A 19,757-nucleotide genomic window follows, 5' to 3' on the forward strand; every position below is an offset into this window, starting at 1 on the left:
TCCTTGCCCCAGTGTTATGATATCAAACAATTTATATCTTCTGAGCTATAAAAACCTAAAAGATGATCTCTTCCTCTGGAACATTAAGCCTATACCTAGCATATCCATAACAGAGTTCTATTCTGTGCATGTGTTTTCTAGGAGCACAGTACTCCGTCAATAAACCCATATCTTGCGATAATATATTAGTAGGCTTATTGTCTGTTTTTATTCTGTATTTTTTTATAAATGTACGCCCTTCCTCAAATAAGTAATAAACATAGTAAGTTAGCTAACATATTTTATGGATTTATTTTATACAGTACGTATATTTAAATCTGCATTCATAACATTCAACTTCAAATTAGCCCATTTATACTCATAATTCGTATATTATACATTCATATGCTAAATGAAATACTTCTACGGAACCTTTTTGATAATGTCGTCCTTTAAAATGAACTGATTATCATGCTTTTCATTAAATTCTAGAATCGCGGGTTCAGATTCACCAACACCAGATGAATTTTAAGTGCAGCACGACTTTCTTCAGAAGAGAAATAAATTCGGGGTACAATGACTTTAGATTTGAGGAACGTGAAAGGACCCTGTCACAGAATGAAAGGGTTCAAATAAAAAATTAAATTTCACTAGTCATCATTCTCATTTATATCCTATCACAAAACTATTGAATCTGGCTTCCAGGTGTTTTCATTATGGGTAGACAAAAAAGGCAAAGTTTCACTCTAATTTATTTTCCTCTTTGCATTTCAACAAAACATACTTACAGCTCTTTAAACAATAAATGATCCCTGTTATTAACAACTATAGGTGCTGATGATATGGAAGTAGCTGATCTCTATGAACCACATAGTAAACAAGAATATTGAAATCATGTGAGAATTAAAAAAAAAAAAAAAAAAAAAAAATTGGTTATATGACATTCAGCCTCAGAAACGGAATTCAGCTCTGCTGGAGTATTAGAATTCCAGGAAGGTTTCAGTTACGATACCTGAATGTAATGTTGGAAAGAAGAACAACTTTTTTGGTAATTAATGTTTGCATCTGACTGGCAGGATTAAGTACTCAGGACTCTGTTGATTGCAGGTGGCGTAGATTCGTCTTCTCTTGGGAGCTACAGAGTGGCAAGTAACTCTCCTTTGCCGCCTAAGAAGGGCAGAAGTCCTGTATGTAAATTCAAAACGAAACGATGGAAGGACATCCTGTGGCAGGATCGAGTTACTGTGGCTTACCTAACTTTCCAGACAGTGACAGAGATCTTAGCTAGGTGTAATAATATAGCAGAACAAAACCACAATCACCGCATGTTGGAGAATGTGTTCAGGTTAGAGCAACAAGTCATAAAGTTTTTTTTTTTCTAGTTTGTAATAGTATTCAGTAGCTGCACTCCTAAACTATGCACAATTAGCATCAAGTGCTAAGCTTCCTATTGTTTGTTATGAGTTCAATCAACTATCCTAAAGGAAAAAAAAATCTTTCTTTTGCTCAGTCTCACCAGGCAATTCAAGAGATTAATTGTTTAACAGTTTACTTTCATTATTTATCAAATCCAGATTGGTCTTAATCAGTGATCATCATCATCATCATCATCATCATCAATCATCATCATCATCATCAAATGCATAGTCACCTGATGAACACACCCTGCTTTGCTAAGGGTAAACCATTCCATTACGAGATTTGAAATTGAACACTAACTATAATAATAGCATGTAAAATCTGTGCCTGTACAAAATTTATAAAGTATCTGGTGGGGTGGGACCTGACTGAAGACAAGAAAGTCGTTCATTTTTAATTCACCTTCAGGTTAAAACGTGTCATAAATAGCTAAAAATTAAGCCTGCTTGGTCCTTGGTTGCTCAGTTATTAAAACTTTAGCTTATGCCGACCGCAGAGACCGTAGTTCATATCTCGATGATGGACATATTTGTGGTGGACAAAGCCAATGTTGTAAGGATTTTTCTCGTGGTTCTCCTGTTTGCCCTTAGTCATTTCACTAACACTTCCCAAAATTCCCTTTTCATTATCATATATGTGTATCGAAAAATGTGGTGTCTCCTGTATTTGTGTGATGTCGGATCTGTTGTCCGCCACCCATAGTAGATGCATATCGCTGTTTGTCAGAGTTTTAGACGTCTCATAGTTCTGTATAAGAGGTACCTGTACCGGTAAGTCTGCAGGTTCTTACCTTTCTCCTGAAGGGTATGTGGCGACTCATACATAATATATAGAACTGTGAAGATTGGCAGATCATACACGGAATTCATTTCATCATGGTGCACAAAAAGCATCATCAGGCTGCAGTGCTTAAGGGATGCCCCATGTCCTATCCGATAAGCACTCTGTACTTCTCTACACCTTTCTAGCTTAAATAGTTGAGATATAGGCCTACTCGAAAACCTTGGAGAGAAATTCTCCTCTTCGTAACTATTCAAATTTATCACCGAGTTTTCACAATTTCGGTGTGCTGATCGAAATTTGCTTTGACATCAACGTAATCATTTTGATAATCCTTAAACGGTTCTAACCTGACAGAAAGCCTCGGTAAAGAGTTATGCAGTTTACTGAACTGTTGAAAACTGTTCTTGTTTCTCATATTGGCACCAAAAAAAATCTTGTAGATTGACAGTTGTAACGTTTGGTAACTGACAATTATTTGGAGTCTCGTTTTCTAAATGCAGAAGATGATTTGTGCATGTATTTATCACTCATGGTTACTAACTGCAGTGGAGAACGCTTGTTTTCAAAATATAAGAGAATTTAAAAAGGAACTAAGGGGCACTAGACTGAACAATCTCACTCTAATGAAGTTCTGTGTTAAATAAACATTTTCAGTATCATCAACAAATGTTCTTATCCTAACTCTAGAAGAATTAATTTTTAAATTATAGTTATGTTAATTTTAACATTTGACAGTATTTATATGTAGCAACAGTGGCGGTCCCAGAGGCTTTAATCTGGGCGGGGGGAGAGGGAGGAAGCAGACATATTTTTATATTAACAATTTTATTTTTCATGCATGAAATTTCTATTAGATAATAAATTTGAATCTGAGCCAGAAAAAAATGCTTTCTTCACAATAAATTTGAATCTGAGCCAGAAAAAAAATGCTTTCTTCACTGGGTACTTTATTCATTATTCATAAGTACTTATTAATTTTTTTCAAAATCGTGCCAGGCTAAATCCACCTCTAATGCACTGATGTTTAACTGGCTGAATAGCAAGTGAAAATATTACATTACTTTGCTGTTCAATTAATTGACTTATTTTTAAATATTTATGTGATTTTTTTTTTATAAATTTGGGGCTCATTTATAATGTTTTGATACAGGCCGTGCATAGCTCAATCCAGCACTGGTGTAGTATTGAGTTTTGAATGATTTCTCGACAGAGTCTTTGAAATGGAACGACAATTCACTGTGCATGACGTGCATAAAAGAAACAATTTGTCCCAATGTTCTTTCAGAATGTATGTTAATTTGTCATGGCATGATACACAATAGGACTAAAGTAGCCTAAGGTTGGACTTATCTTCCTATTCGTCAACTCTCTATTCTATTATCTTGCAGACACTAAACAAAGAATCAATTGAAAACCATCGACATAAGAAACGCTAATAAAATGTAAATTAAAATACAAATGGACACATTAATTTGTTATAGGTACCGGTACCAGTAATTTTATATTATAAAACTTCGATGTAAATTAATATAGGGAATTATTTCCTCCTTTCTTCCAGTTATCACGAAAAAATTTCAGTTACAGTACCATTTCTGTTGACACAACAGGACTCTATTATAGCCCTCTTGGTTGACAATAAACAAAAGTTATCTGGGAAGACGATGATATTATCCACGGCACTTATGGTACCAAGATACTGAGAAGTCACTTTCAGAATTTCAACAGTGTTCTTACTTTCGAACACCAGAGATCTATTCCATAATAGTACAGTTATAGACACATGTAATGTAACGTGTACAATAATTACCGGTACAGATGTTTCATAAAGAATTTATACAGTGTCATAAATCCTGCAATTTGACTATCATTTGTTTATTTCTTATATTGTTGGTTAGATAATAATAATAATGAGATACTCTCAGGTGCTACAACAGAATGCGCTGCACTATACTCGTAGTCACTAGCCCAATCAATAAAGAGCAACGCACAATGTTGTTTTGATGACAGTGTCTGATTTCAAAAAGTACGTAGGTTGACTTTATCTTCTGCCCAATGATACTGAGCTCTTCTTCCAGCATTATTGCTGATATCCTAAATCTTACACTAAATTCAAATCCGCTCTGAAAATCATAATTTAGTTTTCTCTTGAAAGGTCTGCGTCTGAAGTACCGGTATCATATATAACAACATAGGTTTGTAGTTGAGTTATCTAGGTTAAAGTTATTTAAATTTTTACAGTTACACATTTATAATTTATAAAAGCTTTCAGAATACCTGTAAATTTGTAGTTATTTGTTCAAAATTTTCAAAATTAATTAGTACCTACTTGTTTATTTATAATTTTTTATGTAAAACACCTGTAGAATCTGTTTCTACAAATTTGTAAGGAAAATGCTTGTAAAATTGTAATTATTGTACTTTTATGAAATTATCGTCAGAAGGCATCACATGCAGATGGTTCAGCGGAGTCATCTGCACAAGAAAATAGAAACTATAGGTGGATCATAAATATTGGTTTCATTACATTCCAATTAAACATCTCGACAGAAACCAACGTGCTATTTGGATCCATCAAGACACAGAATATCTCGTCAACAAAACTCAACTCTACTGGCACCTTAATATAATGAAGTTCAGTCATCATATAACGTCGATTTACAAGCAAAAAACAAAAATATTACATCTAAGAAAAAGATGTATATAATGTACAAAATGTAGGAGTATAAAATTAGAATAACTGGAAAATGAAATACACATAAAGAGAAACAACTTACTAAAAATAATATTTTGAGAATTTAGTTTTTTCAGAACAAAAACGTCTTCTCAGAAGTACTGGTATATTTTTGACATAATGTGTTTTGCTTGTAAACCGACGATATATTGTTAAGAGACAAATTCTTGAATTCAAGATATCAGCCAAATTCTTTGCTTCATGATCTCCCTTAACAACACCCATGTGCAATTATTTTATTGTCCCTTCAAGTACTATCGTCATTAAGCATTCCTGGAGATGTGTTTCGGTAAATCCTTCAATTTATTAATAAATAATTCATGTAAAATATTACTCCTTTAGAAAGGAAGTATTCAGTAATGTAATCTGGTACTTTGAAATTAAATATCTTAAAAATATTAGTTCGATATTTTTACTTATGAAATTAATCACTCGAATGTGACTATTTTATAAAGTACAATTTAATGTCATATAAGTTTCCTTTATGTACTTTCTTCCAGGAGGAAACCATATTTTGCAATATTTTCTTTGGAAGAATCTATTGACGACGCAAGCTCTGTAATAATTAGCACATAGGGGAAAAGAGAGAGAGAGAGAGAGAGAGAGAGAGAGAGAGAGAGAGAGAGAGAGAGAGAAATTACCTGAGTATACAGATTTGTCACATATTATATGAAGGAATTTCTTAATCATAACAAAAATTAAATTTGTATAAATAACACTAGCCTGCGAATTTCAACTTTGTGTTTGTTGCCTAAACTAAGTAATGTAATTTTATATAATGTCGATGTGCTGAATCCGAATTTTTAATCCGTTTGCTTGTATCACGTCAGGTTTGTTTGCAAAATCACCTTAAATGTATTTTATGATTACGTGAATTTCATCACAAACTTTTTCATTTCACTTTTTTATTTCAAATTCAAAAACAATATTTAAAAGACACAACTTGCTGAAATTACGTGTATGGTTGTTCATACATGTCACTAGAGTGTTTTTGGTTTGTTTTGTCTTGTTTACTTCACTATTGGATGTATAAATTAGCACAATATATCACACAAAAAATTACACCACTTGCTTCTTGGTTGAGAAACCTCCTGTTCCTCTTTCTTTTATGTTTCTCTTCAGGTATTTCACGCTTTAACATCCAACAATGATCACCAAGCATACTGATGTTCCCGCGTCCCTGGTACCTTCTTTCGAACTCCTGCAGATCCTTGTGAAATCGTTCATTTTACTATTAGCTGAAAAATCCTAGATTTTCTGCGAAATAATCTAGCTGGGAAAACAGAAAATTTTGATACTCATGTTACAACCAAATCCCTTGTATGCTTCAAACATGTTAGCCACATGTTTCGGTAATTAGGATCCTTGTTGCCAAGAAATTTTGAAACAACTTCACAAAACAACATCCATGCTGATTTCTCCTTTTCATCCATACTGTTTTTAAATGCTGCACCAGACATTTTTTCTTATGTCAGGACCATTAAATGTCTATCTTCTTTCAATTTGGTTCAGATAGTAGTGGAAATTTCTCACATATGTACTTAAAACAGCCTCCTTCCTTATTAAAGCTTTTACAAGCTGTTTCATTAAGCCAATCTTGATATGGAGAGATGGCAGCACAACTTTAGAAGAACTCACATGGCTTTGGCGCACAACATTCTTACAACCGACTTCCAAATTTTGTCGAGGTGGCCAGTCTTTCATAGTCCAGTGATCAACTCGTGTCCTACTATCCCACAGGCAAAGAATGCATGGAAATTTGGTAAAACCAGATTGTTGACCCAGCAACATAATAAGAACTTTGAAATCATCACAAACTTGCCAGTTGTATTCTTATAGTCTAGTCGCAATAACAGCAGTTGCAAATTTGTGTATGATTTTTTTGAGGATCACTGAATAGGCAACGGGCACTGAACCAAAAATGTTTCCGTTATGAAGGAGGAAATCCTTTAAACTTCGCTTGGAAGCATTAATGAACAGTCTCCATTCACTTAGGTCATAGTTTGGAAGTCCAAGTTTTAGCATAAATTCTTTCACATTACTGCAATATCCAAGATTATCATCTTCGGAGAAAAAGTATTTAAAACCTATTTCACGTTGTCAGTACCAATAGAATGATGTTTGTTTAAGATTTTCTGGTCGTACAGGGATTAGTACATTAGGTACAGATAAAATGGCTGACCGAACAAATGAATACACGATTTGATTTTTATGTTTAGAATCGTACCCCTTCACATCACACGAACAGAAGTAGCAGTCATTACTATGGTTCGACTGTTCTCTCCAAACCATAGGTACTCCAAAAGATAGCAACGATCTTCTCCAATTGATCAAATGACGAAGTTCTTCAGTGCATACTCTACATACTTTGTGTGGTGCACAAGCTTTACTTTGGTCTCCAAGTTTGATTCCAAAATAGGCATGGTATGACTTTTTCACAAAATCTGTAATATTATACCTCTGCTTAGGCAATGTGTATATCCTATATAAGTTATATAACAAAAGTGGTCTGGATTATTTAGACATCCTCGATGCAACATGGTAAATACTTTCTTACTGAACTAAAAACTTTCAACATTCTACTCCACAATAAAGCTTCAAACTGATTTCGTTTCGTTTCCAGATGAAACGCAGACTAATGAAATGTGAGAGAAACTAGACGAGTTGAGTTCAGTCTCTCACCAAGGAGTGGCTGACATTTCTATCTTTCACAAATAAAAATAATGACAAGGCTGCACGTTATTTCGCCCTAACTTCCTTATGTCCTTGCACCCCCTATCTGCTAAGAAACATCCAGTGTCCTTGGTTTTCAATATAAACACCTTAAAAATATGTTGAATACATTTGGTTTTCATATCCTAACATACTAAACCTACATATGTTAAAGTATTACAGTTTAAATAATTACGCTATAAATTGTCGTCATATATTATAAGAAAATTAAAATAACAAAAAAATGGTACGTGATAGGAACTTTTTGGCTTTGAATTTGATTTCAGCATGCTAAAAATACCCTAAAAACATTAAAACTTTGGAGGCAGGAATTTCATCGCAGACTAGTGTAATTGATTAAATGGCGATATTACTCGTGTTAATTATGTAAGCATATGCGGTTTACAGCTGTTTCGGTGCTACTTGACACCTTCCTCGGAGCCTACTAGATCTCGGCGCTATCTCAACTTCGCTGCCTGTTGTGTGGGTGCATTCGTGTGATGAAGAGTTGTGTCAAATAGTGTGTGTTTTCTGAAATTGATCTGTGTGTTGAGAATTTGATTAGGGTGTGTCACACACAGATCAATTTCACTATTTGACACAACTCTTCATCACACGAATGTACCCAAACAACAGGCAGCGAAGTTGAGATAGCGCCGAGATCTAGTAGGCTCTGAGGATGGTGTCAAGTAACACCGAAACAGCTGTAAGCTGCACATGCTTACATAATTAACACGAGTAAGATCGCCATTTGATCAGTTATTTATATCCAAGTGTTAAAAGTAGTGTACAAAAGATTCAACATAAATTTGTATGTTGTGCGTGTATACTTATGTGTGTATGCATGCTAATGCTTTGTTTTGACGTAGAATACATACTTCCCCTCACTGAGTGTGGGCACTCATTCCGGTATTCGTGGTGAAACAAAAAATGATAAAATTTCAAATGCTTATTGTACAGCCGAATGCTAATGTTATTAGTAGTTAGATCATGAACCGACATAATGATACCGGTACCAACTTCCCTTGCTATGGGCATGAAGGTCCGAATTTACATATAAAATTAGTCATGCAGAGTGGACTCTCTCAGTAACATCTCAGAATCGATAGCAGATACAGATCTGTGTGACCACTCGTTCGATTTGTAATCGTGAATTCTGCAATTTTAAAGTGATAAGAAGATATGTACTATACACTTTGAGTGAACCATAGTGAAAAATTTGTTGTGAGGTGGAACTAATTTCGGAATGTCTTTTCATATGGAGAGAAAATATGTTGCATGCCCTTCATTAATAAAATTACTTCTGTTATTATAGTCCTATACTCTCCATTTGTAAACCAAAATAAAAATAAAACATTCAAATCAATACAACTGCAATTTCATTCCTGAAACTGGGTAATGTATTCTACATGCCACTGTATCCCTCATACAGCACATATTTTTTATTGTTACCTGTACTTGTGGTTGTGATTTTATATTCCAGCTTTATATGTTGTCAGTGTGTGTTTGTGTGTTCCTTTTGTCTGCATTTACCGCAATGAAATAAATTTAAAATTTTCACATACCTTTCACTAAATTCATAATTGGATCCCACATTAAATTGCTGTTCCATATGATGAAATTAAAGTCAGTTGTCTTATATGCATTAATTTTTTTTTAACAGATTATCCAGCTTATACAATGATCTCTTGGCTCTTGGTGCTAAAGACAACAAGGGTATAGCTACTTCCTGCCGCAACACATGCCCCATTTTGCTACATCCTTTGCGCAAGCTGTCAATTACGAAGATCCTACAGGTATGATGATATTAGGAACTGAATTTAGGTATTAGTTCTCTGTTTATATTATATATATATATATATATATATATATATATATATATACCGTATATATATATATATATATATATATATATATATATAGAGAGAGAGAGAGAGAGAGAAAGAAAGAGAGAGATATCTTATCTACTTAAGCATTTAATCTTAGGATCTGCTACAATAACGTTTTTGGAGAAAACTTTAACTCCTGATCACATACAACAGATTGATTAGGCTAATGCACTTTCAAGACAACTACGTTTATCAGTTTCACATGCTGCCATCTAGTGGTTGCAAAAGAAGAGTAATAGCTTGCAGCAGTACTTCCATCTAGCTGTCATTACCAAAAAATTCATTTTTGACAGAGGAGATCCTAGTGGTTGTTCTCTTTTTTATGTTGCCATTTCATGATATGGGAATGGTCAATCTGACATATATGTGATCAGGGCTTTAACCCATTTTTCACAGAACCAGAAATTACAACAAAGATTTACAATTTAAGGTACAGGAGAGAGAGTTCATTTAGCAAAAAATACAGTAATGCTTATACTTATAAATGCATCAAAATTAATTACTTAAAGTCTCAACCATCACACATGCAGTATTTCCTAACACTTAGTAGGTACCTACTATAGAGAACTCAAGTAATGAAATAAAATTTTACTTCGAACTGAAATTAATTTCATGCATAGGTAGTCATGTGCAGTTATGTTTCAAAATATTCATCATCATCTGCTTCAGGAATAAAATCCATTGACCATCTATTCAATCTTCAGAACAAACTACAAAGTGCCACTTAAGATTTGACCTTCATCTGCTTTTTAAGATTTGAGTATGAATGTGATGAGTTCTATTTTTGTTTTGAAATGATGCTTTTCCAATTCACTGCGGGCTAAAGCAGAGAGTTGCACTATCACCTTTACTTTTTAACTTCGCTCTAGAATATGCCATTAGGAAAGTTCAGGATAATAGACAGGGTTTGAAGTTGAATGGGTCACATCAGCTTCTTGTCTATGCGGATGACGTGAATATGTTAGGAGAAAATCCACAAACGATTAGGGAAAACGCGGAAATTCTAGTTGAAGAAAGTAAAGCGATAGGGTTGGAAGTAAATCCCGAAAAGACTAAGTATATGATTATGTCTCGTGACCAGAATATTGTACGAAATGGAAATATAAAATTTGGAGATTTATCTTTCGAAGAGGTGGAAAAATTCAAATATCTTGGAGCAACAGTAACAAATATAAATGACACTTGGGAGGAAATTAAACGCAGAATAAATATGGGAAATGCGTGTTATTATTCGGTTGAGAAGCTTTTGTCATCTAGTCTTCTGTCAAAAAATCTGAAAGTTAGAATTTATAAAACAGTTATATTACCGGTTGTTCATTATGGTTGTGAAACTTGGACTCTCACTTTGAGAGAGGAACATAGGTTAAGGGTGTTTGAGAATAAGGTGCTTAGGAAAATATTTGGGGCTAAGAGGGATGAAGTTACAGGAGAATGGAGAAAGTTACACAACACAGAACTGCACGCATTGTATTCTTCACCTGACATAATTAGGAACATAAAATCCAGATGTTTGAGATGGGCAGGACATGTAGCATGTATGGGCGAATCCAGAAATGCATATAGAGTGTTAGTTGGGAGGCCGGAGGGAAAAAGACCTTTGGGAAGGCCGAGACGTAGGTGGGAAGATAATATTAAAATGGATTTGAGGGAGGTGGGATATGATGGTAGAGACTGGATTAATCTTGCTCAGGATAGGGACCGATGGCGGGCTTATGTGAGGGCGGCAATGAACCTCCAGGTTTCTTAAAAGCCAGTAAGTAAGTAATGAGATTTGTTTTATTCTTTCTACATATCAATGTCATTTTATTGACATTGTTTAATTGATTGTGATTCATCTGGTGGCCAGTGGTCCAGATCTGGCCCTTTCACAGGCAATGAGAACATAAAAATAAATCTTATAAATCCATATTACAAAGCATTCTCTCACATTCTGTGCAGGCATCTAGTGTAAACCTACCTTCTGAGTTCTGAGACATCTGTTGTTTTAATTCTAAAGTTCAGTATAATTGTACACTTAAAAAAAAAGTCACTGACATAAGGAAAAAATTCTCCAGGTTACGGTTGGGGCACAAATGCAGGTATATTATACTAAACTTCGGGTCTCTGCACATACATTTTATGTCATAATCATGTTTGAAGTATGGTATAGTATACTATACTTTCAGGACTCAGAGGGCTATACTGCAACAGCACTTGCAATGGCTGGTTGACGTGTTGCGATAAATTCAATAGTTGAGATGATTTAAAGCACTTGCGCCTGGTCTCCTACCTTGACCTTGTAGCTGACCACTTTATAGTATAGAATACTCTGTAGATAGTATAATGTACAGTAGATCAGTTGCCTGTGAGACCGAAGCAGCAATCCTGTTTTAAGTTCACATTCGTACAGTTGTATTAGTTTAAGCTTGTTCAATGGCACAAAAAAAGTATGTACTACAGCAAAGAATTTTTATGGTTGAGACTTACCAAGAGCGTAATTGTGTAAGAGGATGAATACATTTTGCAACAAAATTTCTGGACATTCAGATTCTGCATAGGAACAGTAACCTGAAAAATTCAGGAAAACGATTCTGTAGTGAATAAAAGTACTAAGAACAAACAAAACTTACTGAGGGAAAACTCGATTAAATAGGCGAAAGATTAGAACATACTCCACAGAAATCTCTCCATATGCTTGCACAAAAAAACAGGCGTTTCTAAAACCATAGTGTTCAGAGTCACTAAAATTCTTAAATTTAAGCCATACAGAGTGACATTAGTCATGAATTGCTAGCAAGGACTAATGTAATGAGAGTGAATTTTTGTGATTTGGTTCTACAAAGTATTGCCGATGATTAAATGGATCCAGTAATAATATTTTTTACTTAAGAAGCATAGTTCCATTTACACGACCATGTTATAACCCAAAACAATAAGGTAGGCCTACCGGTATTGGAATGCAGAAAATCCACATAGGCATGAAACTCTTCTACAAGATGAGAAAGCTGGCGTTTGATGCCCATAAGAGCACAAAGAATCATAGAGCCTATATTTTTTGACGATATGATCAATGCACATAAATACAGAAGAGAAATACTCATGTCATTTTTGAACAGTTGAATATGATATTGAGTAGAAACTTGAACATGTAAACGCCAATTTTCTTAAGAGTTGTCAAGAAATATCTTAAAATAGACATTGTAGTCATGTTTTATACTAGTGTTGAGTCTACAGCAGAACTTCGTCCAAAGCAGTCACATGTGCACAACACTACACCTAGTCGAGTAGAAAGATCTTTGACCTGAGTTAAAATTTAGGAAGAAGTGAAGTACAGATAGGGAAGATGTAAGAGTGGATGCAAGTAATTTCAGGAAATGATAAAGTTAGTGAATTAAGGAGAGAGGGAATTCAATTTTTAGTAGAGGAGTGAAACAGTGTGAAGTACCAACGAAAAACCAGACTTTTGAACATTTAAGCAGAAATATAGAGAGCATCAGTGAGAAGTTAAAGGAATTGACAGTGGAGAACAATAAATTAAAAAAGAAAATGAGTGACTACAATCGCAATATGAGGAAAAAGAACTTCATAATTTTTGGCGTTGAAGAAACGGGGCGTGAAAAAAAGATGGAAACCTTGGAGTTAGTAAAGGACATGTGTAGAATGATCTTTAATCTGGAGTGGAGGGATGAAGATGACCATTCGTACAGACTCAGAAGGGGACCCAACAGGCCTGTCCTTTTGAGCTTTAAAAATACAAGAATAAGGGAAGTTATTCTGAATAACTGAAGAAAGCTTAGTAATTCAGGAGTGAGAATAGAAGTAGATATGTCAACTGAAGTCAGAAATAAAAGAAAGCGGCTACTACCATATATGAAAGCACAAGATCGAAAGGACATTTTGCTAAAATGTATGACGATAAGCTGAAAGTGAATGGTAAATTTTATGATCTGGAGTTTTGCTTAAAAAACGAAGGGCACTCTGAATTTGGATTACAGGCACCGAAGAGACGAATAAATATGAACAGCGAACAGATTTCAAGGGAGAAAAGACCAGTTTTGCCAAGGAAAGAAATATTCAGCCAGCCGACAGTCAAGGATAACCACTTAAACCAAGAGAAAGAACAGAAATGGTGGGAAAAAATCATCCCAACTGCAAGGACGGAACATCAGATAATCGAAGTCACACATGGCAACAGGAGATGGTAATGAGGTTAAAAACTGACATAACGACGAACGAGGAAGTCTAAACATGATATCTCGACATGGAGAGGGAAGCAACGTTAAACTGCAGAGTAAGATGAATGCAAGTCTGCTAAGAACTGCTAAGAAAACACTTGAATGTGAGGATGAGTGGCACAAGCAGAATGGGAAAAGGAAAGAAGAAGAGTGATGGGAAAAAGCTAATCCACATGTCGAGATGTGAAAATGGGGGAAGAAATGGTAGGAAAATGGGGGAAAAAATGGTAGGGTAGTAATAAGGGTGGATTTGAAATAAAAAATTTTAAAGACTGTAATGTAGTGCGTGTGGGGGATATTATTGTGGATTTTAAAGATTTTAGAAGCGTGATGGTAAAAAAACTCGAGGAATTAAATTAAACATTAAGTGAGCTGTGGGGATAACCAAAATTAATGAAAAATACGTGGAGGAGACGAGATTTGATTGTATAAGAAAGATAATCGAGTGAAGAGAGAGGAGTGACCAGTGAATGAGGAAGAGATCAGTGTTGATAACGACCTGTTTTATTAAGATAAAAAGCAGTGAATAGTATTTTTCGAGTTAATGAGTGACCAATATTAGCGAACTAGTAAAAGATTAAGAAAAGAGTAGATAGAAAGACTAATATCAAGCCGTCAGAATAACGAAGGTGTGAATAGTAGGAATTATTGATGGTGGATATTAGTTATTATAGCAAATAGTGAACTGAATAATGAATCGGCTATAGAAGTGGACTGGTATAAAGAGTAAGGTATATGTGAACTAGCGAATAAATAATGAATAACAAAAACAGGGAGGATATGTATTAAATAGACGATGGACTGAGCAGCAAGAGGGGAGTGGGATTATGATAGTTTTAATAAAGTATACTGCAAAGAAGTTATTTGTAATGATTGTTAATGGTGGTACCACAGTCTACTATATACAGTCACGAAGCTTGAGTTTTGAGGGTGCTAGAAACAATAGACTGTGACGGTACTATTTTGCATTGCCTGTAATGAGGCGATATTAGCGATCCTAGTGGTGAGCAACTACGTAATGTTTACATATTTACTACTTATTGAGCTTCGCGACTGTATATACTAGACTGTGGTGGTACCGTATACATGAAAATGTGAGATCCACCATTAACTTACATGTAAGAAGTGCTGTGACGAAATATATATCATATACTGGGTGTATCATGTCATATTACAGTATTCACAATTTAAATTCTAACATATCATTCAAATTAGGTATAAAATTGGTTAAAACAGTTTACATCGTGCCAATGAATTTTGTCAAAAACATTACTGAAGATGGGGCAGCACTAGCCCCGAAACATGTATAACTGAAGACCAACCACACCCACTTTACGTGCTCAAACAACTGATTTCACCAATTTTTTTTTAATTTCAATTATGTGTTAGAGTTGTCAAGTATTTTGTAATAGCAGAAGGGCATTATTTCCAACACCACTAATCAAGGTGAATTCAATGATAGAACAGTTCATATTTAGTACTGTTTTTTTGCGGAATTGAGTACTGGTACCGGTAACTTAAGTAATTTCAATCCCAAGTAGAACAGGATCAGCTAGCCATGTGATGACGAATGTTCAGCCAAGTCACTTGCCACCTGTGCCCGCACAGAAGCTGCTATGTATTTTGATGTCATTGTATGCATACAATTCCAGTATCTATTTATTATTTAATCTGATTGTAAATACAGTATGTATACTAGAGTTAATATTTTATAATTTGACAGGAGTTGACGTTAATATAAATTTAAATAATGTGTAACATTGTATAGCTATTTTATTTGGTTCTTAGCCGATTTACAAAATGACTATACTGGGAGCATTGTAATTAACACTTTCTTACCTATGAATGAATAGCAAAACAATAAAACATTAAATTGAAAGCTTTCACAAAATTTTGAGAAAGTGGGGACATTATATTTATATACTCGTATTAACTTCCATAGGTACTGTACCAGTGACTTAAGACTTGAAAAATCGATTTTGTCATATTATAAACACAAAAATGCATAATAAATTGAGTTTTTTTATATACCCAGGTGTTGGCTCAGTGTCGTGCTGAACAATGCTGTCGCTCTTTAGTGGATGGATTGCTGGACACATACAAGCCTACTGACTCCTCCAGTTCTGTCATAGATATGGGTGGCAATGAGTTAACACCAGACAACTCTGACAACTCAAGTATTGAAGTGTATCGGTAAGTCAACTATCAATACACCTACTAGCATATAAATCGAAGATATTAGTAGTTAGGACTTGTTTGAGACATAGGATGTGGACAACAATATGATGTAAAAATTAGGAACCGGTATCTGACAAATAGCATTTTAAACATTTTAACTATGGTATCATTTTTTTAAGATCTCATATTGTGTTACTCGATACCTTGCATAGTACAATTCACAATAAAACTTTCGTAATTTCAGTTTATATCAAGTCATATAATAGTTTTATACTAGAAAATATAATCAAACAATCTTAATAATATTTTAGATAATGTAGCAAATGTGAATTCTCATTGCCCAGTGTTAGATAACATACCTATTCCGGGACTACTTTTTGCAGATGACTGCGCTATTGGAGCATTTTCGGTCAACGGGCTTCATGAGGTGATTAACGAAATTAATAGCGTTTGTAAAACGTGGGAACTGAAAATAAACGAAAAGAAATCAAAAGTCCCGATCTGCAAAAGGGCAACGTGCATAGTAAGAAAGAGAAATGGTACGTGAATAAAATTCCAATTGATTGTGTTTCCAGATTCAAGTACCTAAGAGTGATAATAGACAGATGGGGAAATTGGAAGTTGCAAAATGAATTGGCACGGAATAAAGGAAAAAATGCACTCCAAGCAATAGACAGATGCCTTAATAAATGGCCGAATATTGGGGTGAAGAATTTTATCAACATCTATAATGCTCTAGTAGAATAAAAAATATTATATAATATTGAGATCTGGGGTAGTAGGTTATCCAGCAGAAACATCGATAAAGTAAGGGCCAAAATGTGTAAAAAAATTTCTAGGAATACCAGAGAATGCTTCTAACCTGGCAGCGTTACTAGAGATGGGAACCGATTCGAGTCTGGGAATTATTCTAGAAAGAAAAATCAAATATTTAGATAATATTCTGTGTAGGAATGATTCGACAGTTATGAAAACATGTATCTTTTGTATGAAAGCCACTAATTGGAAATCGAATTGGCTGAAAGAGCTGGAAAGTGAAATAAACAGATTAGGTCTAAATTGGCTATGGAGAGAACTAGGGTCTATAAACACGAAAACTATTGGAAGAATAGTAAAAGAGAGGGCAAACGAAATTTCAAGACAAGATAGTTTTAGTAATATGAAAGACCTAGGATCACTAAAATACTATAGGGAGGTGAAGTAATATTCGGAACAGGAAGAATATGTTAGACTAAATTCAAGGGAAGAGAGATTAGGTATCTGGAAACTCAAGAATAGGAGAGGGAACGTAGAGAAGGATAAATGTCCTTTGTGTGGACTAGCTGAAGACGCAATGTATATTGCATTAAAGTGTCAGGCAACGAATGATTTGCGAAACAGTTAGGTGGATAAAAAATTTCTACAAATAAACGCTATAATAGCTTATAAAAAATGAATGGTCACCTAAATGCAAGCAATCTGCATAAATTAGGAAAATTTCTGTATAGAGTTAAAATTAAATGGGAAAAGAAAGTCAAAGCTCTAACGGAGATGGAATTATAAATGTTGAGTAGTCACATGATGAGAAACTACGAAGAGTAGTCAATGAAGTAATAGAATAATTCTTAAGAGAGTAGGAGTTGTAAATAAAAGAGGTATACTTATTATTTGATTATTATAATTATTATTATTATTATTATTATTATTATTATTATTATTATTATTTTATCATTATTATTATTATTTTTATTATTAGTAGTATTATGATTGTAAACAGAGGATACTTATAAGTTCAAATGTATTAATTTTTTGTTATATTTGTATAAAAAGTGATGGCAGATTAAGAACTGGAATACATCTAATCTGCCATGACGTGAACAGTGATTGATGAAATAAATAAATAAATATATTCAAACAATCGACTCTAATTTTGACTAGCTCAGAAAGTGAGTAAAATTCGAACCATACCTGTAATTGCAGAATATTTCCAAGATTTGTTTATCTATTTATTTTGTTTTTATACAGGATTTTTGTTTATCTATTTATTTATTTTTATATAAGGTGAATTTAAATAAGAGGCGCAAACATTTTGCGGCCTTCTCCCAGTGTGAAGTCCACTGTTGTCATGTGTGAAATGATAGGAAATAAAACATTATTGTTAAATGTACTCACATCTTTTACAGAAGGTGCTAGAAATGTTATCACTCGGCTTGTGTACAGTGCTAAGAAAATGTATGCATGGTTTTAACAAGATTCTACGATGGCTCATACAACATGTGAGTCTGTCTGTAGTTTTTCAAGATAGAGTAACTATAGGTAATGTATGGCCAGCCCGCTTTCCCGCCGACCTCAATCCTTGTGACTTTCATTTGTGTAAGTCAAACCTGCATACTAAGGAAGAATTAAAAGGAAGCATTCACCGCGAAATTTCATCAATTTCTGAAGACTAACTGTGCTGAGTCATTGGAAACTTTATGCGCAAATGTCAGCAGTGTAAACAAGCCGAAGAACAACATTTCAGCATTGTCTGTAAGAAGTGAGTACATTTAACAATTTGCTTTCTTTCCTATCAGCTCCGCCTAGAGCTGCTATACAGTTAAGCCATAGCAGATTCAACTGCCAGTTAGCATACCACGAATTAAGATGATGATATAAAGCAGGCCAGCCCAACAAGTGCCACGGTAGCTGTGGAGCAACGGCTCAGCCACCAGCCCAGTCTAGGGCGAACCAAACCCCATCTCACCCCACTCCACTTGATATGTAGGCCTACTCTCTCAATCCACCGCAGCATGTGTGTGAGCGAGACAGACCAAGTGGAGAGCTCCCTGACTATATATGTACTGTCAAATAAGAAGAGTTCATGCATTTATGTACGAATGGCCAAAAGGTATTCAGATGTAAACACACCTGGAGAGGGCAGCAAACGTTCTTGGGGAAGACAATTACCTCGTTGCGCAACACGAAGAAGGTTATTGTAACTTTTATTCAACAATAATGCGACTTTTATTTCTAACTTAAATCACACACCTGTCAACAATGGGTATTCCACTCAACAAGCAACACAGTAGTCGTTATTGCACTCCACCGAACGACAATGACAATTCACGTGTATTATTGAGAAGAACAACAATGTACTTCTAATTTCAACTAATGTTCACAAAGCACTATGTACAAAACAAAACTGTCAGTTCTCAGTTCACAGTTCGTTCGCCTTGGCTAGTTCTTCTAGCTCACTCACTCAAGTTCACGGTATGTCGAATCCCAAGCCTTCCAGATACAGTTCACTGCACTTCGAATCCAAGACTTCCTGATACGCCGTACTCACCTGGATGCTGCCACAGTTGCGGACCTACTCAAGTTCGCTGCACATCGAACTCAGGTTCACCTTGCTTGAAGACTAGCTAGCTCTCTCACAGCTGACAAACAAACTAAACTAACTGACTTACTCGAACTCAGGTCCACCTCACTCGCTGCCCAAGGCCGGCTCAATTTCTCGCTACTGATTCAACTGACTCGCTCGAAGGCTTCTCGCGCTTTTATTTATTAAATCGCACGTTCTCGAATGTTCTGCGTCGTGAACTTTCTGGGCCTCCATAACAATCTGTTTCCAGACGTTTCGTAATGTTTTTCCTTTGCTTTCTCTACCCCGCAGCCTGTAGCCTTCTTTCCCCTTTGCCCCGCGCTGTGCTGCGTCGTCTCACAGTCTTCCTTCTTCTCGCCCCTCGCTGCACTTCGGCGCCTGGCGAAGCCTGAGTTCTGCTTCCCGCGCCTCCCTCTCGCTCCATGTCGCACTGGATACGCGCACGCACTCCCGAGGCCACCAGGATCTTCTAGAATGCTCCAGACGCGCGCCTGCCGCCACATTATACATGT

General features: G+C 35.2%; 1 protein-coding gene across 4 annotated transcripts in view; it reads left to right on the top strand.

Annotated features, from left to right (window-relative positions):
* LOC138694468 (uncharacterized) overlaps positions 1 to 19,757 on the top strand; it is a 175,800-nt gene that overhangs the window by 82,960 nt on the left and 73,083 nt on the right. For all 4 annotated transcript variants that reach the window (XM_069818210.1, XM_069818212.1, XM_069818213.1 and 1 more), the window contains exons 4-6: positions 1,087 to 1,324; positions 9,288 to 9,420; positions 15,763 to 15,920. In XM_069818210.1, the coding sequence (XP_069674311.1) occupies positions 1,087 to 1,324; positions 9,288 to 9,420; positions 15,763 to 15,920 (529 nt within the window). The remainder of the gene's footprint in view (positions 1 to 1,086; positions 1,325 to 9,287; positions 9,421 to 15,762; positions 15,921 to 19,757) is intronic.

The sequence above is a fragment of the Periplaneta americana genome, chromosome 2, assembly GCF_040183065.1.
Source record: "Periplaneta americana isolate PAMFEO1 chromosome 2, P.americana_PAMFEO1_priV1, whole genome shotgun sequence".
Taxonomy (NCBI): domain Eukaryota; kingdom Metazoa; phylum Arthropoda; class Insecta; order Blattodea; family Blattidae; genus Periplaneta; species Periplaneta americana.